The 26,902-nt window shown below is 38.7% G+C and overlaps 1 protein-coding gene across 1 annotated transcript in view; it reads right to left on the bottom strand.

Moving 5' to 3' along the window:
- Positions 1–26,902, bottom strand: part of LOC116524011 (contactin-3-like) — a 109,168-nt gene that overhangs the window by 30,984 nt on the left and 51,282 nt on the right. Inside the window, 1 exon segment of the mRNA XM_032239109.1 lies at positions 23,464–23,623. Within this exon segment, the coding sequence (XP_032095000.1) occupies positions 23,464–23,623 (160 nt within the window).

The raw sequence follows: 26,902 nt of genomic DNA, 5'->3' as shown, positions 1-26,902 counted from the left end.
CTGGGCTAGAGGGAGCATTGGCCCACAAAGGAGCAGGAAAAAGGGGACTCTTGTAAGGTGCTGCAAAGCATAAATGAACTTATTATGATGAGGGAAAAAGCTGATGAGGGAAAAATTGATGAGAGAAAAGACAGTGGATGTGTATAAGGACTTTTTATATAGGAATCTGGAAGCAATGTTTTATTTTTTTCCCCTAGGCATGGATTGGGGAACTGGATGCTGAAGAATGAAACCAGAATAATGTAAACTGAGTGGTGAATTAAACAGATGGACACAGTTGATCCAAGGTTTATCAACTTTGTTCTTCTGAAAAATTAGTTACTGTCATTTCACATTCCATGCAAGCTGTTTTATGTCTCAAATTATATGAGGTCTGTTTCTTTGCTTCTTCTCCTTCCAAGTGAAACTTCTGATTTGATTTCTAATCCAACACATCAATTAACATTTTATAAATAGGAAAACTTGCTTTGAGAAAGAGATCTATGACACCCATCTTTGCTTTGGTGCAAAATCAGTCTCTGCCCTCAAGGACACTTTGGAAAACAGATTATAAAACAGAACTGAAACATGACTGAAGTTGCCATGTGCATGTTATGATTTCATTGGTAGAGTAAGCAATAATGAAAGAGGAGAAAATCATCCAAATGTTATTCAATAAGCTTGTTTTATAATCTCATATTGTTTTCAGATATTTCTACAGATATACATACGCTACCTTTCTATATCAATAAAAACAATCTTTGCAGCTCCAATTGATTTTGCAATAGAAACAAGGATTACCATATTAAAGTAATGTATATTATCTAATTATAATAAACAATTATCAAACAGTCTGACATATAATGAACCATATTAATAATTTATAATAATGGATCATGTCAGCTCAATACATGTGGTCTCAGAACTACTTTCTAAAATGACACGAAACAAATTGATACCATTAAAAAAACATTATAAGAAACAAAGTAAAAGCATCATTACCAAAACAGGCCAATGCATACACCAAAGAACAATAACATGTCAAAACAGTAGACAGCCTACTTTTACAAAAAGATTGAGTACTGAGGGAAAAAAAGCACATAGATTGTTTAATAACAAGCCCTTTTCAAATGACTGGCTCCATTAAAATAGCCTATCTTTAAAACTGAATATTGAAAATGGAAACATTGCAGCTTCCTCCATTTTAATGTCAAATTATAGCTATGACTTATTTATTAAAATATCAATTTCATTGTTTTAGCATCACATATGGATTTTGAGTACTCTTCGACATTGATTAAAACTGCAATAAGTGCTTATATTGGCTTCAATAATTATCTAACTGATAATATAAGAAAAGAAATAAATATATTTTTCTACATTGACCCCTATTAAGTTATTCTCCCTCAAGTGAAGAGTTTTTTGAAATGGTCTGTCAAAAGCTCTGTAAAAGGAATTAGCTAGAGTGACTAACACAAAATGACACAGAGGGTTCTAATCTAATTTAACTATGTCACAATATTTATAATCCCACCTATAATTGTTTTAAATGGAGGTTGAAAACTTTGCATTTTATAAAGGCATAAACCTCAGATCATGTTTTATATGTATGTGTGTGTGCACACATAATTTAAATATTTTTATGCAGGTGAAATTGATAGGGTTTTGCCCTGAAAACATATAAAGAATAAACAAGGAAACTTTACATTAATATTACATATATTCCATTTTTCCAAACTCTGTAAAGATGTAAAGTAGCTAAAGGTTTTCTGGATGAAACTAGAAATTTAGCAATAGTTTCTCTGACCTGATATAAACAAACACAAAATTGCAGTAGGACTTTACTTTTTTTTTTTTAAAAAAATCCTTATTTATCAACACTTTTACTGTATATAGAAACAAAGCCAAATATATTGACTGATCATATGTGTAAGCTGAGAATGGCCTATCTCTTGTAGTGTATAAGCTTAGAAATGGTCCAACCCCTAATATTCTGGATTATTACAAGTTGGCTGCATTCTCATGTGTTTATGAAGGATATGGCTATAGAAATAATGGGTACTTGGAACAATCTTTCTTTCCTTGCTTTTTGCCCCAGGTTCACAGGAAGTAGCCTTTCTGGCAGTCTATGTTTATTGCTGCCCATCATTCATCTAACAGAGTAAAGTGCCAGAGAAATGGGCCTGAGTAAATCCAGAAATAGCACTCCTCAGTTGCTGCCTGAAAATATTAAAGACAGAAAATAGAGCCTACCTGCATTTGTATTTTAACAACATCAAAGCAGAAAAACAAACAAGCAGCTATACATATTGCTCCCTTGTATGAAAATACAAATGCAAATTAAATAAAAATGGAAATACACATTCTTTATCTTAAAGCTCCAACAGAACTGAAAACCAGCATGCATTTTCAACACTGTCAAGCACATCAGCATACAAGGGTGCAGAGTATTTACAGAGAACCCAAGAAAGCTCAAGAAATACTCAAGCCAACAGAATTCAATTTACGTATTGTACTGTATGCATTCTGAAGGACCATTCTTCAAATAGTGCAAGAGGATCTTTTAAAATAACAGTTAAGTACCAGACATTCAACAAAACTGAATGCAGTCTTCACCTTTGTAGTTTCACAAGCATAGGTATCAAATATCAAGCACAAGAGCCAAGCCTAAGTCAAGTAATCAAACTGTTAGAGATAAATCTTTTTGAAATTATTACTTTTGCTACATGTTTATGAATTCTGTGTTCTATTGATGCAGTGTTTTCAATGTGTCTTTAAAAATGAAACCTCATTTCATTTTTAAGGGCAGCATGAAACTCAAGATATTGCCAAGGCATGTCTGAAAATACAGCAGTACACATATAAGTTGTTTGTCTACCTGCTTTCCACCTGTTTAAAATAGGCAGGTAAAACTCATAATAGACTGAGGAGGGTGTGCTACAATCAGTTAAAAAGCATAAAAAAGACATCAGAATCTAAATAAACAATAATTATAAAAAGCTAAGGCTATATAAGAAAACAAAAAATTAAAAGCAATATAAAAGAAGAGTAAGAGCTTGGGTATTAGGGAACATAAACGTTAGTATATAGCAGATTAAATCTCCATATAGCACTCTAGATTGGCAAACTACATTCACATTAGAATTGGTTTATGGAATCTGATGGATTTTGAGTGCTGCAGATATACCTCCAAATGGGTTTCTATAGTGCTTAGCTAAAGTTTGCTTCTGTTTACTGGCAGTTTCTTTTAGGTATCAGAAACTTAGGATTGAATAGTTTCCGTGAATATTGCTGGTGTGAAGCTCTTAGAGGAGTCTTTATCAATATCATTTCATTTCTATTGAAAGTAGTTACAGTAATGCACGGGTGTCAAACTCGCCGCATCAAGTTTCTGTCACATGGCATTTTGCAACATTTCCCCCATTCATGAAGCTGGGTGGGTGTGGCCTGTACGGGATGCATCCAGACTACACGCCACCAGTTTGACACCCCTCTGTAATGAGTAGTTTTCTGCACATCCATTTTTTTTTAAAAAAAATCAGCAGTATAAACATATATTTGTAGACCATGAGGCTGTGTCCATATTTGACTTTCAGTTCTCCTAATGAAAATAGGAGCAATTTTTGAAATATTCTGATGTTAGGTGTTATAAAACTTGTTTCCTTTACGTTTTAATCCATGCAATGATTTGAAATCTTCTACTTCTGTTCAGAACTTTCTCATGGGATTTGCAAGTGCAATCTTTTACTTTCTTAGCTGTACCATGCACCGCAAAATGAAATCAGCCTGACAAAATGCTGCATTTTTAAAGCAGTAAGTCAAACTAGATACATGGATAACAGAGCTAGTACACTTTCCATCTCCTCATGTATGAAAAGGAAGGGGGAAAAGCTTATTTACCATTTAAAATAATAGGTATGTAGGTCTGAGAGGCAGTGAAACTTATTTTCTTTCTTGAAATGTATCTTTCTTATCGTATCTTTTCTATATCCATGCCTCATTTTTTAAATCAGAATGGGAAACAGATAATTGAATGGGTCGAAGGCGATATGCAGGTAGCGCATACATATACAATTAGGTTCTCTTCTTGTACAAAACTGCTGTCTCATGATTTTACATGCAAATAGAACAGACCCGGGGTTTCTACTCCTGCCTTGTCCAGCCCCCCCCCCCCGCTTGGTTTTACTGCCTGCTTTGCATCTTTACAAGAATCATATGCATTCAACCTGGAGAATAGTATCAGATAACAGTCATTTGCAAGAATATTACTCTTCAAAATGCTCACTTTATTACAACCGCCATGTTGCTTGTGGGGCTTTTTAATTCATAGAACATTTGAGGAAAGTAGAACCTGAAGCATTTTGCTTTTAGACACTAATATTTTTGCTTATTTCTAAAAAGCCATAAAATGCTTGTGCACATATACTAGTATGGAAGTTGTTTTTAAATGGAAAACATCATGAAAGTACAGGGTGTATGAAATTAAAATTGCTTGTAATAATAAAAAAATGGGGCATACAGGTTATGAAAAAGAGCTTTATTTTCAAATAGCTACTAACTCAAAAATAGCTGTATATATTTGTCAGGCTTTTCTCAGAGAATTAAAAAAACCACTAAAGTTCCTATTGATATGATAATAAATAGGGATGTATTACTTTCCAACATTTGCCAGCATTTTAGCAGGAGGATAAGTGCAAGTTAAGCTTTTTTGATATATTAATCGCTTACTAAATTAAAACATGCTGCAGAATAAACTTTGCTGAACTTTGCAGAACTCAAGAAGGTAAACAGGTAACACTGCTTTGTCAAATCAGGATATTATATAAAATGCCCCCACACCATGCCAAGGAACCTCTTAGTTAAATAATAAATTAAAATTAGTCTCTCAAAACTTGTTCTTGAGAATTGAATATTTTTACGGATCTATCTGCTTATCATCTCCTGTAAAAACTTCCCACAGATGGATGTCAAAAAAGCTGACCTGCAATTCCCAGATCTTCCTCTTTCTCTTTCTGAAGATAGAAATATGTGCTGTCTTTCAGGCACCTGACATTTCAACAACTCTCCAAATCTCCCCAGGAAATGTCAAGAAAGTATTTTAGAACACCTGAATTATAGATTATGATCTAGATTTTTGTGCAAACACTGCCCATATTTTAAGGTATTCTGCTGTTTCAATAAGGCAGGCTACAATCCAACAAAGAATAACCAATATTTTTTTATTTTTCTGTTTATTCATGAGGGATTTATTGCTGCTCTAAAAAATTGGTGAATAGAAAAGCGAGGGGCAAACTTTTGGGGAGTACACAATTATATTCATTAGGAAAATGGAGAGCCCTATCTCTCTCTATTCCACCGCACTTTCCTTCTTGTGACTCTTTTCTACAGCACTAACACAAAATGAGTTTCCTTGAAAACTGATGTTATTTATTTACTTATTTATTTTAAAGTAGCATTTTACATGGCTGCCTAACTTAAACAAGGTGACTTTGGGTAGTTTTCAGAAAAAAATATTAACAAAATATTTTTTTTGAAATTGTCAAAAACTCATTACAGGGAGCCAAAAGAGCTATATCAACTCAGTTCCCAACTCGCATCTGTCAGTTAGGAGAAAAGCATTTTCCTGGACTGTCTTCAGTCCTCTGACTATCCACTGGAGAAGCAGACACCCAAGTACACCTCTAGTGAGCTCAGTGTGAGACATGTTAACTTTTTTCTTGGCAATAACTTGAATCCAATTATCAAGCTAATAGAAGACTTGTTGTAGTGTTTACCATCTGCCCTGAATGGAGGAAAATGAGCAGGCTAGGATATGTTGTGTCTTTTTTATAGTAATGCTGTGAACATGGGCTGTTGAGCTGGACTATGTGCTTTATATTTTATCTTGTTTTGATGGATGTGTTAGCTTTGCACACTGCCCAGAAACAATGGAGTTGGGCAGCTATAGCAAATTTAAACAAACAAACAAACATACATCAAAACCTTTGTTTGCTAAATCTAACTAGGAATCAAACTGAAAGGCAAGAGGGTAGGTATCCATTAATTAAAGAAAATCTGTGATGCTATTAGACATTGCCAAAAGGCAAGGGACTGTAGCCCTTAGAACCAATCATGTGTTACAACTCCGGAGCTCAGACTGAAATATGGCAGATGGTGACAACACACTATTTTGCTGACAGTGTTCAATAAACCAACAGTTGTTAACTTACTATAAACTTAAAATAAAATCTGAAAAAGCTGACTAACTTCCTCTTATGCCCTTAAACCTTTGTTAATACTACATGACATCTGGTTTTCTTTCTTGGTTATTTATTCATAGGCTAAAATCAGGGGGGAAGAAAATTAAAATGAAGCAATAGGCTCTTAAAAATTAAAGCTGTCTGGGCTCTATGAAGAAACTCTGAAAAGATGAGAAGCTGCATAGTATTACTTTGATGGGAAATAGTCCATCATCCAGAACAGAAGCTTTATACCTCAGGCTTCAGATAATTCATTTCAAAGACAAGAATTAGAATACATCCATGAAACTATTTTATCCCTCCCTGAATTTACATCACTTTTAATTTAGTAGCTAATCCTAGGTTAATCTAATGCATTCATGTTAGATACCTTTGAAAGATTTAGGTAAAAAATTCAAGGCTGCATTTTCAAGAAACAATTTCTCAATAGTTGTCTTATCAAAGGCATTGATGTATGCTTGAGAGGACGTATAAATTTAATAACTATTTTTTGACAAGAGGGTATTTGAACACATCTGTGCATGAAGACAATGTGAAGTGAATTCTTACTGGGTACTGCTCTATGTCCCTCCTTCTCTGTGAAAAAATCCAGCTGCATAAGAATTTTCCAATATAACTTATGCTACCATCCCATGAATATGGAATAATGTTCACTGAACTCAGTAAGACTAATTTCAAATAAATGTTCTTAGAACTGTGCATTAGAATCTGCAATAATATGATTGCGGATATTTTTATAACATGGGATGAAGCCTGGTTTGATGCTTTTCGTTCTGAATTTTTTTCTCCCCTTGTCTAAATTGCTCAATCTGCAGAAAATGAGACAATTTAAAACATATGGACATAACTGATAGGGCAGAACAAAAATAAAGTGTTTATTATTCTTTCTTCTCTGGTAAATAAATTCCTGAAAAAAAATGAGCATAGACCATGACACGAAATGAAAAAAGGCATGAAGGATTCCTGTACATTTTTTAAAAATGGCTGGAGAGGGGAAGGGAAGTAATAGATTAAATTATGAACTACCAAAGTAAAAAAAAATTCTATAGCCACTTAGTCACTTGCTTCCAGATGGACAGCTACAAAAATTGAATGAATATAGTAAATCATTTTAATTTCAGTTAAGAGCTTGATCAAGAGAAATGTCTTCACAGATATTAAATTTGTATTTGTATTTAAGTTTATTTATGCCGCCCTTTTCCCTGGGGGGACTCAGGGCGGCTTACAACTTAAAAAGCGGGGGGGGGGCAAACTTTTAACATATAGAACAAACATCATTAAACACAACATTCATGCCATTCGGGCGGGTTGCAATCTTTAGCCCCAGGCCTGACAGGAAAGCCAGTTTTTAAGGGCTGTGCGGAAGGTCTGGAGGGTGGTGAGGGTACGGATCTCCACGGGGAGATCGTTCCATAGGGTCGGAGCTGCCACGAGAAGGCTCTCCTCCGCGTGGTCGCCAGTTGACATTGATCGCGGATGGAACTCGGAGGAGGCCTAATCGGTGAGATCTAATTGGTCGAATGAAGGTGATTGGCAGTAGGCGGTCTCTCAAGTACCCAGATCCACTACCATGGAGGGCTTTATGGGTGGCAAGTAGCACCTTGAAGCGTATCCGGAGATCGACAGGTAGCCAGTGCAGCTCGCGGAGGATAGGTGTTACGTGGGTGAAGCGAGGTGCACCCACAATCGCTCGCGCGGCGCGCATTTTGGACTAGCTGAAGTCGCCGAATACTCCTCAAGGGCAGCCCCATGTAGAGCACATTGCAGTACTCCAGCCTAGAGGTCACAAGGGCAAGAGTGACTGTTGTGAGAGCCTCCCAATTCAGGTAGGGGTGCAACTGGTGCACCAGGCGAACCTGGGCAAATGCCCCCCTGGTCACAGCTGACAAATGGTGTTCGAAAGTCAGCTGTGGGTCCAGGAGGACTCCCAAGTTGCGGACCCTGTCTGAGGGGTATAATGTTTGACCCCCCAGCCTGAGCGATGGAATACTTGCCAAATTGGCAGGAGGGAAACACAACAGCCACTCGGTCTTATCCGGGTTGCGCATGAGTTTGTTAGCCCTCATCCAGTCCCTAACAGCTTCAAGTCCCTGGTTCACTACATCCACCGCTTCATTGAGTTGGCACGGGGCGGACAGATACAGCTGGGTATCGTCCGCATACTGATGGTATTTATCCCGTGCCGCTGAATGATCTCGCCCAGCGGTTTCATGTAGATGTTAAAAAGTAGGGGAGACAGGACCGAACCCTGCGGCACCCCATATGTTAGGGGCCTAGGGTTCGATCTCTGCCCCCCAACTAACACCGACTGCGACCTGTCCGAGAGGTAAGAGGAGAACCACTGCAAAAGTGCCTCCCACCCCCACCTCTCGCAGTCGTCGCAGAAGGATACCATGGTCGATGGTATCGAAAGCCGCTGACAGGTCAAGGAGAACTAGGATGGAGGCATGGCCTCCATCCCTGGCTCTCCAGAGGTCATCGGTCAATGCGACCAAAGCGGTTTCTGTGCTGTAGCCAGGCCTGAAGCCGGACTGGAATGGGTCAAGATAGCTAGCTTCCTCCAAGGCCCGCTGGAGCTGAAAGGCCACCACCTTCTCAACAACCTTCCCCACAAAGGGGAGGTTGGAGACTGGACGGTAATTGTTAAGGACGGCTGGATCCAAAGATGGTTTCTTCAGGAGGGGTCTCACCACTGCCGCTTTAAGTGCGGGGGGAAAGACCCCCCTCCTGAAGGGAGGTGGTAACAACCACCTGGATCCAGCCCCGTGTCACCTCCCTGCTGTTAACAACCAGCCAGGAGGGGCACGGGTCCAGTACACATGTGGAGGCACTCACAGCTCTCATGGCCTTGTCCACATCCCCAGGGGCAACATCCTGAAACTCAACCCAGCGATGGTCTACCAGATTATCCCCTTGTGCCTCGGCTGGGCCTGCAGAATCGGAGTCCAACTCCGACCGAAACCGAGCAACTTTGTCCACCAAGAACTGGACGTACTCTTCAGCCCTACCCTGCAAGGGGTCCCCCGTATCCCTCCTATTTAGGAGGGAACGGGTTTCCTAAACAGGGCGGCTGGGTGCGACTCGGCGGAGGCAATCAAGGTGGCAATGTAAGATCTTTTGCCGTCCTAATTGTCCTCATGTAATCCTTGATGCACGATGTTAGAAGTGCTCGGTTCGATTCGGATCTGTTGGACCTCCACAAGTGCTCTAGGCGTCTCTTCCGGCGCTTCCTCTCCCGGAGTTCCTCGGTGAACCAAGGAGGCCTCCTGGATCCACAGCCTCGGAGCGGCCGTAGTGGTGCAATCCGGTCAAGAGACCCCGTCGCTGCCGAGTTCCAGGCTGCAACCAGGGTCTCCACCAGACTGTGGGCGAGAGTATCAGGAATAACCCCAAGCTCCGTCTGGAACCTCAAGGGGTCCATAAGTCGCCTGGGGCGGAACCATCTGGTCGGTTCCTCCTCCCTACAGTGGAGGTTTGGCCTCCGAAGTCAAGCCTCAGTAGGCAATGGTCTGACCACGACAGGGGTATGATCTCATTACCCCTCAGACCAAGATCACAAGTCCACTGCTCCGAGAGGAATACGAGGTCGAGCATGTGACCCGCTGAGTGGGTTGGGCCCCGAATTACCTGGGTCAAGCCCATGGCTGTCATGGAAGCCATGAACTCCTGCGCTCCATCAGAGTGTTCACCGAGCGAAGGCAAATTGAAATCCCCCAGAACCATAAGCCTGGGGAACTCAATCGCCAGCTCGGCTACCGACTCGAGGTGCGAGGGGAGGGCTGCTGCAATGCTGTTGGGAGGCAGGTACGTTAACAGCAAACCCACTTGACCCTTGAGGTCCAACTTCACCCAGGGACTCACACCCGACAAGCTCCGAAGCAGGGATCCTACGAGGTGCTAGAGACTCTCGGATAACAATAGCCACACCTCCACCCTTCCCTGGACTCTCGGCTGATGAAGCACCTGAAAACCTTCTGGACACATCTCTACGAGGGGGACTCCTCCCTCCGGGCCCAGCCAGGTTTCAGTAATACATGCCAGGTCTGCCCTCTCGTCTAAAATTAAGTCCCGGATGAGGGGAGCCTTGTGAACTACAGACCTGGCATTTAGTGACAGCAGCCTGAGACCAGGGTCCTGATTACTCGCGCCATCTGGCCTTGGAGTGGGACTCATAGGGCTGGAAGGAGGGATCTCTGTGACGTAGCGAACCCTCCTTCCCCGGTAAAGGCCTGCCCTAAAGTCCCCGCCATATCTGCCCCTCTCTGTTACGACCGTAATGCTCCGGCCCACTCCCGTGTCCGTGGTTCCCTCAACCACCCCTATGGCTCCCGCATTCCCCGGCAGGCCCTCCGAATCAAACACACTCATTCACTCACCCAGGCAGTCCCCACGTAGTAGTTAAAAACAGAATACAACAATAATGGTAATAAAAAGTGGGATCATTCACTCAATTGCATACATATCACAAACATATCCCATACAAAGCAAGAGAAAAGAAGGAGAGAAAAAAAAGAAAGAAAAGATAGGTTGCGCAGCTGTTAGGATGCGAGTTCAGGCAAAGCCAAATGGCTCTCAGTGTCAAGATGGTTAGAATAATTAGCGTCCAGTTATGGTCCAGAGAAGGTATACAGGGGAGTAACTCGTGTCCCCCCCTTCTTCGAGGTGCAAATTCTTTTTTTTTTTTCGGGTTTTGCTCAGATTGGGGGCGTGAAGAGAGTATATTCCAGAGTCAATGATCAGTGCATCAGGAAACCTTCCTGAATTGTAGAGGCTTCTTCAAAAGAGCATGTTTGTTTAGTTCCACACAATTTCAGAAGACTAAGGAAGCAAGAATTTTATAGGGTACATAAAGTGTCCTTGATGTTTGTCTTGGGATACATTTTTGCTCATTTATGTTGAGTTCATTAACACAGGATCTATTTTACTGATATGAATTACTTCTTTCTAGATGTCCTGCCACCTGGACTCAATTGCCATTTATAAGATAATCTACCAATGGACTTTCCTTCTATTTCTTGATTGCTTATGTCTAATTTCCTTTTCATTTTTTCCCCTTGCCTCCCCAAAATTTCTCACATTGTTTGTTTAAATGTCATTATATGGTCCTTTAGAAAGACAGCCTTAAAAATGAGTATCAAGATCTTAAATTGTGTCAGATAAGCAACTGGTATTAGTATATACGTTTCCCAAAAGGCAACATAAGACATCTGAACTTGAACCTGTTTTCAAGGAAGAGTCCATGATAAAGCTTGCAGTAATCATATTAGATCTAATCAAAGAGTCAATAATCAACACCAAAGGAATTAAAAGCTATAGTAACTCACAGTGTAATTAATCAAAGGCATGCCTCATCAGAGCTGCCATCTGTAGTAGCTGAGACAAATCAACTCTCCTAGAGTGCAAAGGTGCTCCTTCGTGGGGAATGTAATCCTGTCAAAAACATCAATCCTCAAATCCAGTTTTCCATTACCAACAGAAATATTTATCTTGTCTGGATTCAATTTCAATTTATATTCCTTCATCCAGCTATCAAACTTAGCAGGGTTATTTCCATAGAGTTGAGATAAAGAATTCAAATCTCCAGGTGGGCTTCATCAGAATGGGGAAGAAGACAAATCCAGTGAAACAATACAGGTCATTGATATAGATGGGACACTATTTTAATACCTCCCTCCTAGCCTCACATTTTTGTCTAGGTTTCCAAGACAAAAACTCTGCCCAAAAGTACAGACCTTTTGGATTAGAGTCATAAGAATTAGCTGTAAGAAGCCATTTTGGCCAGCATGTTTAAGCTGCTGTTCAGTGAACAAGTCCAAACTAAAGCAACCAAGGCAATTGGCTGTCCACTTTCCACTTGGAACCAAGGAATATTTTTGTAGCATTTAAATGAAATTTGCCTTTCTAATTTAAATCCATTCTTCCATGTCATGAACTCTAGCATCAGAGTCAAAAGGACGTAACCTATTTCTTTGTTATAGAAGTTCATGTATTTCAATAGCAATACCCAATTTTATAATTTTGCCACGTTTTTTTAAGCAAATCACTGCAGGTGTTAAATGAATCACACAGTCATTAAGTGAATCCAGCTTCCTCACTTGACTCTGTAGTCAGCTGGGTGGGACAGTTACCAATGGAGATCACATGATCCCAAAGTGCTACAACCATCGGGAAGACTGCTGGTTGCCAAGTGCTTGAATTCTGATCATGTGACCATGAGGATACTGTGACAGTTGAGGATTGATTGCAAGTAATTTTTTTTCAGTGCCAGTGTAACTTTGAATTGTCACTAAACAAAAAGTTTGCAAGTTAAGAACTACCTGTACTAATATTTTCTCAAGTTTGCATAACCATTCATTTAAAAACTCTTCACATGATTTCATTTCTAGTCCTCTGGTCACTTTCACTCACTTTATTCAAACTGTTTCAAGTTTTCTGAATAATTTTAAGTGTAGTTGCCAGAATAGTTTGGAATGTAGTCTGATTGAAAACGAAGAAGTGGATTACTTCCCAAGATTTAGAAATTTTAGCACTCAAATTGGTCAACAGGACTAGAGTTGAATGCCTTACTATTTGTGATTCCATCATATGTCACACATATTTAACTGTAATCACATGTGATTTCCAAGATTTCTCTCTCTCTCTCTCCCTCTCCCTCTCTATCTCTCCCCCACACTTGATATTGTTTTGAAATGAAGATAATTGGCTAAGAATCTTGAGGCTGACAATACAATTCAAAATTATTTTGACAGACTAAAGTAATAGAATTACATTGAACAGAGACAAATGCATGGGTGTAAATAGGTGATCCCTGGCTTGATAAATTGTGGAAGGTACTGATAGAAGATCAAATATGACCTTGTGAAAGAGGTAAATGAAAATGTTATTCTTTAACAGAAGTAACATTTTCCAAAATATGGAGAACAAATATTTCCACTAAGTTCAGCATTTTCTATCAGCTTCTTCATTACTTTATAAAGAACATTTAAATCCACCTTTTTAAAAAAAATCATCATATGTATTCAACTGCATTCCGCTTTAATTTTCCTTACCATCAATAATCGAGTGCTACCTGATCACCTGACCCCAAAGATCCCACTACTGATCATACTACTTTTTTTTTCTTGACTAAGTCTTTTCTATCAATTGAATCAAACCAATAATTGATCTATTTTGCTTTCTCTATCTCTGAAAAAGCAAACTGTCAGAAAGATAGGTCATAGATTTCCAGGAAGGACTATACGGGCAATTTGTTTCCTCAAAGTTGAAGTTCCTCTACTGCATTATTCCTCCATTTAAAGATGTTAGATATTAACTGACTTCAGGGTATATTAAATGTGATAAAGTTTTTTTCTATTCTAAAGATTTCCATCAATTTGTATATATATCTTTCTCAAGCTATAAATTACCATTTTTCATCCTTATTATTCATCTGAAAGTATTCTCAATTCTTTTGAATTGTCATTTGGCATTGCTGATTCCCCTTCTGCGATAGAATATTAAATGTCTAAGGGCATTAACATCAATTTGTGTAACAACAATTCAAGTTACTACACATCTTTTTCTATCTTGATATCTTAGTTCATTTTATTCTGACTGCAGCTATAGACTGAACACATTCTACAAATGAGGCTCCAATCTAAGCAGTTACAGGTTAATTTATAACAACCGACTCTTATACCTGGATAGTTCAATATCTCCCTTCCAACATTCATATATTGCATTTGTCAGCATTGATTCTAAACTGTCATAGTGCTGCCAGGTTGCTTGGCTTTATTAGTTCCTTTGGCACTACATCAAATTTCCTGAATAATTTGTATTGTCTAGTAAACAAGTAGGGGAGGGAGCAGTAACAACTCATTGTTAAGCATCAGCAATTCTGAATAGATACTGTGCGTTCTTTCTATTATGTGCATGCTTTACTCTAAGAATGTTTTTGTGATATCACTAAGACACATGTTAAGTTTTCTCTAAATGTCAGAGATTCCATCTCTTCACCTCATCCTTTATGTGGTTTCCTCTGAGTATATACATCTGATAGGATGTTTCTATGTGTGCACCGAAACATGTATACATACATATACATATCAGAGGTAGGATTCACTTATCTTCCTTACAGGTTTGCAAATGTGAGAGCGTGCTCGTTTTGTTTGCACCTCATTTGCACATGCACACCGCCTTCTGGGCATGCACAGTGTTTGCACATTACGTCAGGATGTGTGGGCAGATCTTCCCGCAGGCACTGCTACTGGTTTGCCCGAACCGGAAACAACTGGCTGAATCCCAAATATACATATACATACTATATACATGTAAATGATGTGATTTGGTAGTCTAAACGAAGTAGTCACCTTTTTTCTTCTGTAAATAGTTTATATTGCATTTTCTTTTCTAAATCCAATTAATATTTCTTCACACATAGATAATCAAAGTGTAAGCCAGCCATTACCAAGTCGGAATAAATAGAGGGTTGAGGTAAGAACTGGTGATGTTCCTGGTAAAAAACCTTGTTTTTGGAAAGGCTCTCAAATGAATCAGATATGATGAGCATAGTAGGATACCTAAGTCAGATGGTATTTAGCAAATTATTGGGGAAGAGTAAGAACCTGCAGTGAATAGTTAAGGCATTAATGACATGCCTGGGGCAAATGCAGCAGGAATCCCAACTGCTAATGCAGCCATTGTTGAAACAAAAGATCTGTACTGTACAGAGATATTTTGGATAGCAATGTGGAATGTCCAAGGGTAAATTAGACATTATCAAATAGGAGAGGGCCAGGTTGAAAATCAACCAACTTGGAGTCGGTGAGCTATGATGGATAGAAAATGACTGTTTTCAGTCTGAGGAATTAACTATCTATTACTTGTGACATGTCACCAGGGAAACGAATGGAGGGGCATCTGCCAGGCAGCGGAAAGCTTCTTGTAAGTTGATGATCACATTATGATCATCTGTATCTGAACCAAACCCCTTAAAATTTCAGTTGTCCAAGTCTACACCCCAATGACTAATGCAATAAAGTTGACACAGAGGACTTCTTTGTCAGCATTGAAAAAGTTCTGGAGCAAATGCCCAAAGTGCTTACATGCTAAAATTGGCAGGCAAGCAGAAATAGGTATCACTGGAAGCTTTGAACTTGGTGAGGGGAATAATATATATGCAATTGTTGGGTTCAATTTTACCATGAAAATCATGAATACCTAGTTCAAATAGCATAAGCATTTGGACCCACCAAATAAACTGTACTGTAATCAGACTGACTATGTCCTATGCAGCCATCACTGAACTGCTAACTGCATGAATTTTGGTGACTAAGATCAGAGTCAAATTACATAACATCAAAGGCAGTACCATCAAAGAATTTTGACATCCCTTCCACATTTTCACTCACTGAGGTTAAAAAAAAAATTGAACTGTGGGACACTGCTGAGAAGTTGCAAGAAATACAAGAAACCAGAAAAAAAGCGCAAATGGTTCTCAGATGAAACTATCAGAAAGCAAAGAAAATGAGTCAAATCAAATAGACTCAAAATGTGGATTTCCAAAGAGCAGCAAGGAAAGACAACAAAGTTTATTGGGGCTAGTGCTGCAAACAGCTAGAAAAATACTGCATGAAGAGTCACATCAGGAATGCATTTGTGCAAGTCAAAAGGATTCCAATAGCATTTACTGCTTGTAAAAGTATCATAAAAACAAACATGAGAAAGGACTTTTTGACTAACACGGCTGAGAATATAGAGAACAGCTGTATGCCAGCAACAAAGAAGACCAGTCTCGGAAAGGAAACTGATAAGAAAAGGCAGCAGAAATAGAAACAGTCATCTTTAGGGAACGTAGGTGAACAATGAGCCCACAGCCAACCAACAATACCTGAGGGGTTGATACCTACCTCGGCAGAACTGCTGAGGCCTATACAAGAACCTGGTGCCAGAAAATTTGAAAAATGAACTAATGGCCAGAGCATTGAAAATAAACAGTGCCAAAAGATGATTCCTCCAAGGATTGCTCAAATTATTGCAAAATTGCCCTCATTCCTCATACTGGCAAGATTTTTCTTAAAATCATACAATAATGTCTGCTGAGAGTTATTCAAAGTTCAAACTGTCTTCAGAAGGAGTCAGGGTATTTGTAACCATATTGCAAATTCCCACTGAATTATAGAAAAATCTCAAGAATATCAAAAGAACATCTACAACTGCTCTATTGAATACAAAATATATCTTTCATCTTTCATTTCATTCATGTATGTATTAACTCATTCTTTGCATCGGCCTTCATGCAAAAAGAAACAATAGTCCAACCTACCAAAAACATAACTGCAAAAGACAGACTAGAAATAAAAGTTAAAATAAGCAAAAAAAAAAAAAAAGATAAGAGAAAACCTGTCTGATCTAGATGAATACAAATAGCAATAGCAATAGCAGTAGACTTATATACCGCTTCATAGGCCTTTCAGGCCTCTCTAAGCGGTTTACAGAGAGTCAGCATATTGCCCCCAACAATCTGGGTCCTCATTTTACCCACCTCGGAAGGATGGAAGGCTGAGTCAACCCTGAGCCGGTGAGATTTGAACCGCTGACCTGCTGATCTAGCAGTAGCCTGCAGTGCTGCATTTAACCACTGCGCCACAGGGACCTATAGTGTTATAGCCCAGCAACAGCCTGTGCTGCGTTCTAATTGGTCGGGCGAAGCACAGCCTGTGATTGGTGGTTGTAATGACAGTTAAATGACAGTTGGTACCTGAGAGTATAAATACTGTGACAGTTGTAACACATTCGGAATCGCTTGTCACCTACTAATAAACATCTTACTCTCTGATTCCATGGCTCCTGCATCTATCCCTCACACACATATACAACACTGGCGACGAAGGTGGGATCGCGATTCCGCAGAGCCTGGAATAAGAATAAATAAACAATAAGCCAGTCGCAATGCAACCAAGCAAACGCGAACAGAAATACTTTGAAGACCTGTCAGAGCTGCAGCAGCAGTTGCCACTGCCTCAGGTTTCGCCTCCGATCACGCCAACCTGAGTAGATCCACAGGCGCGGACTCCATCAGTCACAGGGACGGGCAACCTACGCTTAACCTTGGCTGGAGCCGCCGCCTCTGCTCAGGGACGAGCTACGAATCGCGTTGGCTCAACCGTGGCTGAAGCTGCCTGTCTGCCTGCCTCTCTGCTGCGAAGATCTACCAGACACAACTTTAGAGTCTATCCGGTCTACTGTTTGCTACTGTTACAAACATTAGTGTTGCAATACACGGATACTGTTGCCTAAGAAGCCTCTGACTCTTCATACAGCTTTCCAAAGAAGCAGCTTCCGACAAGCCTGCTCTTCCTCCAAAGCCAGCAGCCTACTACCAGCCTGTCAGAAGCCTGCTACATGCATTACAAAGCTGCCTGCCTCCCAAGGAGCAACTCTGGCCACTCAAAAGCCTGCCTGCTGCCTTCCTAACGAGCCAGGAACAACTCAGCCGCCTCCAGGGCCGGTCTCCGCTCTCTAACAGAAGCCTCCACAGCCGTTTCAGAAGCCTACCATTCTCTGCAGCAAAAGTCAGCAGAAATCCTGTCTGCTAAACCTTCCAGCAACAGCGGAACCCTGCCTGCATGCCGATCGAACAAAGCCCAACAGAAAAGTTACCAACAGGACTTCTTTGAGTTTCCCTCCATGTAAGCTCTCCAGCCTCCATGATTTGTGAGCATGCGCAGAGCTTGAATATGCAAATTTAAATATGCAAATACAAATATGCAAATGTAAATATGCAAATGTGAATATGCAAATGTGAATATGAAAATGTGCCAAATAACTGGGGGGAAGGAGAGTTTGTAAAAGAGTTTGTAAATGTTGAACATAAAACAAAAACAAAAAATGCAAATACTTGTAAATGTTGAACATGAACACAAAAATGCAAATAAATAAACAGATAACACAAAAATGCAAACAAATAACACGCAAATTGACAATACGGAAAATGCAAATAAAATACACGTATGCAAATAACTGGGGGGAAGGAGTGTTATAGCCCAGCAACAGCCTGTGCTGCGTTCTAATTGGGGGCGAAGCACAGCCTGTGATTGGTGGTTGTAATGACAGTTAAATGACAGTTGGTACCTGAGAATATAAATACTGTGACATTGTAACACATTCGGAATCGCTTGTCACCTACTAATAAACATCTTACTCTCTGATTCCATGGCTCCTGCATCTATCCCTCACACAAACACATATACAACATATAGCAATAGCAGTTAGACTTATATACCGCTTCATAGGGCTTTTAGCCCTCTCTAAGCGGTTTTCAGAGTCAGCATATCGCCCCCACAGTCTGGGTCCTCATTTCACCCACCTCGGAAGGATGGAAGGCTAAGTCAACCTTGAGCCAGTGAGATTAGAACCGCTGAACTGCAGATAACAGTCAGCTGAAGTGGCCTGCAGTATTTCACCCTAACCACTGCGCCACCTCGACCTGATGAATTACTTCCCATAGTTCTAAAGGAGCTGGCAGATGTCATCTCCGAACCACTGCACTACATCTTCCAAAAATCCTGGAACACCAGGGAACTACCATAGGACTGGAAAAGAGCTGATTATCATCTTCAAAAAGGGGGAAAGGGGGAAAAAGCCAGACCCAGGAAACTACAGACCAATCAGCCTAACAACAATACCCGGAAAGATACTGGAAAGTATAATTTAAAAAAAAAAGCAGGCCTGCCAGCATCTAGAAATGAGTAAAACAATAACTAGAAGTCAGCATGGGTTTGTTAAAAACAGATCAGTCCAAACCAATCTTATTTCATTTTTCAGCATAACGACTAAATTAGTGAACATAATATACTTAGACTTCAGCAAGGCATTCAACAAAGTAGACCACAACCTACCGTATTTTTTGGACTATGAGACACATCAGTGCATAAGACGCACCAGACGCCCAAGATTTCAAAGAGGTAAGAAAATTTTTTTTTTGCCTTCCCTCAGCCCCCAGCAGCACTCTTCAAGCTTCAGCAGGGCTGGGGCAAGGCAAAAATGCTCCAGTTTTTGCCTTGCCCTAGCCCTGCTGAAGCCTACAGAGTGCTGCTGGGGGCTGAGGGAAGGCAAAAAAAGGCTCATTTTTTATGAAAAACGGACTGTTATACTCTGAAAAATATGGTGCTTCTTGTTAAGCTAGAAAAATGTGGCATAGATAGCATCACCATCAGATGGAATTGTAACTCGCTGACATCCTGTACTCAGTGAGTAGTTCTTAATGGTACTATATCTACATGGAGGGAAGTAAGCAGTGTGGTACCACAAGGTTCCGTCTTAGGCTCAGTACTCTTGAATATCTTCATAAACAACTTAGAGAGGAAATAGAAGAACTTACCAAATTTGCGGATGATACTAAACTGGCAGGAATAGCCAACACCCTAGATGACAGTCTTAAAATCCAGAGGCCTCTTGACAGACTTGAACACTGGGCCCTATCTAACCAAATGAAATTCAATGTAGAGAAAAGTAAAGTCTTACACTTAGGCTAGAAAAACCAAAAGTACACATATAGACTGGGTGAAAGTAGACTTAATAGCAGTAACTGTAATAGGGATCTTAGAGTCTTAGTGAACAACCAATTAAATATGAGCCAACAGTGTGCGGTGGCAGCTAAAAAAACCAATGCAATCCTAAATTGCATTAACAGAGGGATGCAATCAAGATCAAGTGAGATACTAATACTACTCTATAAAGACTTAGTAGAAACCACCTAGAGTAATACATCCAGCTTTGGTTGCCACACTATAAAAAAGATGTTGAGACTCTATAAAGAGTACAGAGAAGAGCAACCAAGATGATTAGGGGACTGGAGACTAAAACAAATGATGAACGGTTGCAGGAACTGGGCATGGGCAGTCTAGTGACGGACCAGGGGAGACATGATATCAATGTTCCAATATTTGAGGGGCTGCCACAGATAGGAGGAAGTAAGCTATTTTCCAAAGCACCTGAAGACCAGACAAGGAATAATGGATGAAAACTGAACAAGGATAGGTTCAATCTGGAAATAAGGAGAAATGTTCTGACAATGAGAGCAATCAACCAATGGAACAGCTTGCCTTCAGACATGGGAACTTCATCACTGGAAGCTTTCAAAAAGAGATTGAACTGCCATCTGTCAAAAATGGTGTAATGTCTGCTTGAGTGAAAGGATCTATAAGGTCCCTTCCAACTCTGTTAATCTGTAAACTGAAGAGATTGTCAGGAAGCTGCAATTTGAAGAATTAAAAATAAGAATAAAGATTGAAAGAAGGAATATCAACAGTCTTTGGTATGCTGATGATGCAAATTTCTGAATGAAAATGTCAAAATAACAATGGTGTTCACTTGACAGTGAAGAGATCGAATGCACACAAGAATTCACTTTCCTAGGAGCACAAATTGATCAATACAGTAATCACAGTCCAGAAATAAAAGTGTTGAATTGCACTGGATCACACAGCAATGATAAGCATGAATTGAGTATAGAAAAGCAAGACCACCAATCTGGCAAGGAAGTGCAGATTAGTCTGCACTATCATATTTCCTACAGTTATCTGTAGTTGAGAAAGTCAGAAAAAACCAGACAGGAGAAAAATTGACATATTTGACCTGTAGTATTACAGAAGCCTTCTGCACATTCCTTGAATAACAAAGGTGAAAACCAAGCAAGGGATGGAGCATATGAAACCAGATTGCTAGAAGACAAAATCACAAAATTCTACCTTATTTCAGCCATCTTATGCAATCACAGGAAAAGGCAATTATGCTCTGAGTGACCAGCACTAAAAGGAAACAAGGTCACCCAAACCAGACACCATCAAAACTGACATCAGACAAAGCATAAAACAACAGAAAACAACAACTCCATATGATTGAAAAATTTGGAGATGATCCAAAAAATTGTTGAGATTTGGATCTGATAGAACAGATATCATCATCAGCAATCATCTGTAATTCTATCCTGTCATTCTAAGAATGCTTCGAAAATCTACTAGATTTGATTTTCAGTATATTTTCTTTTGTATCATTAGCTAGTCTTTCCTTATAAAATATATATCATTATTTAGATTTTAAAAATCAGTTTAATTCACCACATTTTCTTTTACACTTTCCATAAGAAAGATCTGAGAACAGCAGCTTTCTCTTCGTGAGTTTTCCCATCAATTGATACTGAGAAGAATGTGCTTCTGATCCTAGAAATAATTAAATGCCATCATGATTAATAGTCATTGATAACATTACCTGAAAAGATATTATCAAAGTTTCTAAAATCCTTCAAGTTGATAGTCATTGGTATAACCTGTAAAAATGACTTTTGTATAATTTATTACATACTGTACTATATAAAATGTCTGCCTTGAATCTCCCATTATTCTACTTCATTATATTATTCTGGATTTTATTAGCTATCACTCTCCCTCTCCCCTTTCACCCTTTGTCTCCCACCCACACCCTTCTCTATCTTGGATGGATGGATGGATGGATGAATAGATCAACTTACTCAGTTTATTAAGGATGAGATAATAAGAAAGACTGCATTAATATCAAAATGCTGACTTCCTTTTCTCTCTGTTCTAATAAATTGAGTTTATATCAGTTAAATGGCAATTGGAATTTACAATAAACCTTAGCATTAAGCACTGATGGCAGAGTCATTGTTGAATGTCCCTATCAAGAATATGTAAACCTTTTTCTCTTCTAACTCCTCTTCCAGACATACTTACAGGTACTTGCCATTCATAGGCTTTGTATATTGACATTTCTATCTATCCCAATGCCTCCACACCCACAAAGAATGTGAATTAAGCAGTGCTTATAATTGGATAGATGAACAAGTATGTAAAAGATGGGTATGAAAGTCTTAATTTTCTGAATTGTTTCAAAACAATAGCTGAGTCAGGACCATATTTAATATTATTATTTTTTTCATTTTTCCCCAATCTTGAAGTTCTCATTTAGGATATGTGCTATGATTATAACTTTTCCAAAGTTTCAATATATAAATATAAAATAAAATTTACTGATCTGTAGGGATGTGTTGTGTGTATATTTGGATCATCTTCGGTGGAATAACCTCCAATTTTTAGTATATTTTTTTTTTGCTTGCAACAATGAGAAGGACATGAGAAGAAAGCAAGAATTTGTGAAAGTTGAAATGGAGTAAGATCAGAACAATATAGGCTACAATTTAAAGAACTTGGAAAGGCAACTTGAAGTCAATCATTATGTAGCCTGACCATTGCCCAAACCCAAGATCTAGGCCATAAGATAATAGGAATCCTGGAGTTACATGGATCACCTTACTATTTGGATATATTACAACTCCTCCAATCCTTCAAGTGGGAATGAGACTTAAATATCTGAGTCTATAGAAAAATGCTCAGTTGCATCTTTGCTCCTTTTACGGCTCCAAATCCATTATTCACAGCACCTGCATAAGAGGTTCTTTCAGAACTCTCAAACAGAATTAACATACTGGGAAGCAACACACAAAAAGGAACACTGGCATGGAAGAAGTAAACACAAAATGAAGTGCATCACACATGCTAATATAGTGCTAAAGACAGTGGTAAAATACTTTCATAGTTAAGTTTATCAACCAACACCTAACTTTCATTCATAACAACGCAGGTAGCTCAGTTTCTGCAGAGAGTAGGTGTGAAAATTGATGTGGCAATTCTAAAGCCAAATCTAAGGCATTTGTTTAGAAGTTTGTAAAGACCAAAGGTGGTAATTTTTTTCCCCTAAAGTCCGTCATTAATAGTCCCAACACAATTTCGAATAAGCACCTGGGAAAAGATTTCACTCAAGATACTTTTATGTGGCATATTGTTCTTAGTGAGTAGAAACCTCCTCTTTCATCTGTACTACCATGTTCTCCCGAAAATAAAACAGGGTCTCATTTTCTTTTGACCCCTGAATTAAGCGCTTGGCCTTACTTTTGGGGAAGTCTTATTATTTTTGAGGTGTAGGAGGCGGCAAGCGTGGTCATCCCATAGCTGTTGCTGTGTTGCAATATTTCCAGGGAGGGCTTATTTTTTGGGAAGAGCTTATTTTAGCTCATGTGCTCAAAAGCCCAATTGGGTATTATCCAGGGAGGCTTATTTTCAGAGAAACAGGGTATATACAGTATAGAAATTGGATTACTTACTCAGCACATTTGGCACCTATCTTAAATTAGTGTTGTTGTTTCTTTCAAAATATGACAATATTTAAATTATAACAGGAAGACATTCACAACATAATACCTTTCATTTCTTGGAGCAGCTCACCTCCCTTTTTCCAAATAGTTGTCGCTTTAGGGGAAGCTTTTGGCTTGCACTCAAAATGAGCTGTGCTGCCCTTTAGAAGCTGAATCAATTTCTTCACTGGGCTTTTAGAAAAGTCAGGAGCAGAAGCTAGCAGCAGAAGAAACATATTAACTATGAAACACAACTTCTCCAGCATGTCCTCAGTGAGTTACACAATTCATGTTACTTTTTTTCTTTTTCATTAACCATTGAAGAATATGAAATTCCTATTCTGTTCAGCCAAAATAGCCAAAATAGCACTGAAATAGAAATTGTACATTAAAATGCCACTGAATTAAAATGGGATTAAACAAAGGCTTTACTTTCAGTTCACCGGTTGTGAGAAGACTCCAAAGACCTACATTTTCAGGCATTTGTCATTTTACAGTGGCCAGTTTCTCCCTTGCTGTGACATTCTAACGATAGGTATTGACTTGATACCCATTTGCCTGGCTGAATTCACAATATTTAGTACAATTGATATTAAAACATTGCATTTAGTGGTAACAATAGGCCCCAGACACTTCCTTTGCTTTCAGTGAGTCCCTCTGTCCAACTTTATTTTTATAAATGCAAGTTGCTGGCGTGCTATAAAAGAAAGCAAAGACATCTCACATCATATTTATTTGCAGTAATGTCTTTGTATTCGATGAAAATCCTGATGAGGTACAAAGTATCTTGAGAAACTATTTTACCTTATGGTAAATAAGCATTTTGTGACTGGTCATGACCATTCTACCAGCCATTTTGTCCCATGGCAGGCATTTGAAAGTGCAACCACCATTTTGTGAAAACACTGCTACCCCTCCCCCAATAAATAAGCCAATGAACCCTGTTTTGACATAGGAAGATAGAGAGAAATATCCTAGAGTGATTTGGCACTCGTTTTAGAAGTAGTCAGGAAAAAGGCATTAACTAAGTGGAATCAAACTCAAGTCAGAGTTCAGGTTTCAATTGCAGGGGTTTATTTCAAGAAGATATTACTAAGTTATTAATGGTGCTAATGATGAAGCATTGCCACCTTTTCTCATTACCGCATTTTCTATATAACAAAGCTGTTTTGCTATGTTTGGAAACAGATTTTCAGAAAATACAGGGGGAGAACAGATGTAAGATTAGATTAGAGCACTTCCATAAATTGATTTTTCAAGAACTATAACAAAATTGCAGTTTAAATTTATTGTGAAGACTGTCCTGGAGATAGAAAAAGAGTAGCAAGATACTACTCAGTCTCGGTCAGGAGACTGCTTGGTGATACCTTTGACTTTGGGGAAGGAGACAGGGAGAAGATGGAAGATTTAAGGGAGAGAAAGAGAAGATAAATTATGTTTTTCTTTCCTTATGTTCTGTTTAAAATATTCAAAGGACTATGGGGGATAATGTTAGCAAAAATGCAAAAAAAACATGTAAATATATTTTCACTGACAAATGTCCTTCAGGTTGAGCTTGACTATAGGTACTTTCATTGAGACATTCAAGTATTTCTTTCTGGGAGGGAAATTTCCCAGTTTAGCCAAAGCTCTGCTACTTACTTTCTCTAACTAGGTCCAATTCTACTCTGAGATCAGCCACAATTGGGAAGGCACTGCCAGTTAGCTGGCTTCACTGGCTACTGTAAGACTTTATATTATAGAATGGGGATGTGGAGTAGAGTGAAATTGATTTTCTTCCAACAAGACTTCTACTTGAATCACACAAAGTTCAGCAAGAATTAATGGGTCTGGAACATTATAATTTTAGCTGGACAGATTGGTCTGTTTGCTTGCAAGAATATAAGCAAGCTCAGAGAGCACCAAGGACCTTTCTGAATATATTCACTCTGTGTCTGTTGTCTGTTTGTCTGTCTGTCTGTCTGTCTGTCTATCTATCTATCTATCTATCTATCTATCTATCTATCTATCTATCTATCATCTATCTATTCTATGGGTTTCTATGCTAATATAGATCATAAAGTTCTCTAGAGCTTGCAATAAATAAATGTAATTTTTTTAAATAAAATGTCAAAATTAAAATTCAGGTATCCGGATTACAAATGAACAAACTCCTGGAAGAAGACGTTGAGTTCAAGAATGTAAATAAAACAAATAAATAAATAGAAGTTGCATTTAGCTACATAAAAATTAATTAAGCCTACTGTATGTTGCTGCTATACTCATTCAATGACTTAAGAGTTTTCTTTTATTCGTCTATTTCAAAATAATATTACTGTTGAAGACTTTTTCAGGAGATTTTTTTCCAGTTTTGTTAGATACATTTTAGTCTGTCTTTCTGCTAAACAAAGAGAATCTTAAATTTAAAATTCAGGTATCCGGATTACAAATGAACAAACTCCTGGAAGAAGATGTTTGAAGATTAACATGGTAGAAGAATGATCACTGGGCACCAGATTGGACAAAGACAGATTACTCCTTAATTTCATTCAAAAATCAGTTTCACTGACCAATCTAGATTTAAATGATCTGTATAAATTATATTATGAGTTAAATTGTCAGACGTTAATTTGGGCATCAAAACTGATAACTGCACAATCAATGGTCTAATTAATAGCTTTGTTCAGATTTGCACTCATATCTTTCAACTACCTTAACACTATTATTTCACTATTATCGTATATGCCCGATTCTGCTGATCACATAAGCAGTTATGTATATGGGAGCAGATCAAGGCAATTCACCAAGGAATGGAAAGAAATAAAAATGCATGAATGGTGCATTTGTCCCTCTCACTTACACAGTACCAAAGAGACCAATATGACTCCTTAACTCAAAGGATACACAATATGACTCCTAAACAGATTTAAGAAACAATATAAAAATTCAAAATTGGTTACTAAGATGCAAAGTTGGTTACTGTTTGAACATAGCAAAACCTCTGCCAATTTACCTGTGCATGAGGATAAAACCTTCTAAAAGCAAACTAGGTTAATTCTTGACTTACGGCCACAATGGAACCCAAAATTTTTGTTGCTGAGAGATAGTTGTTAAGTGAGTTTTGCCCCAGTTATAATCTTTCTTGCCAAAGTTCTTAAATGAATCACTGAAGTTCTTAGTAACGTGGTTGTTAAGTGAATCTGATTTCCCCATTGACTTTGCTTGTCAGAAGTTCGCAAAAGGAGGTCACATAATTCTGGAACACTGTAACCATCATAAATGTGAATCAGTTGCTAATTGCCCAAATTTTAATCACAGGACTACTGCAATGGTGATAAATGGTCATGTCACTTTTATCAGTGCTGCTGTAACTTCACACAGTCATAAAGTGTTGTAAGTAGGGAACTATCTATATCACCTTCATAACTAAGAATGGATCCTTACACTCATATTATCAATAAAAAAGTCAGAGAAACTTATCAGTCATTTTCAAATGACACTGCATTCTCAAGTATAC

Source organism: Thamnophis elegans, chromosome 2 (assembly GCF_009769535.1).
Source record: "Thamnophis elegans isolate rThaEle1 chromosome 2, rThaEle1.pri, whole genome shotgun sequence".
In the NCBI taxonomy this organism is placed as follows: domain Eukaryota; kingdom Metazoa; phylum Chordata; class Lepidosauria; order Squamata; family Colubridae; genus Thamnophis; species Thamnophis elegans.
The sequence above is the reverse complement of the archived record's forward strand: the minus strand, read 5'-3'. Positions and strand labels throughout refer to the sequence as shown.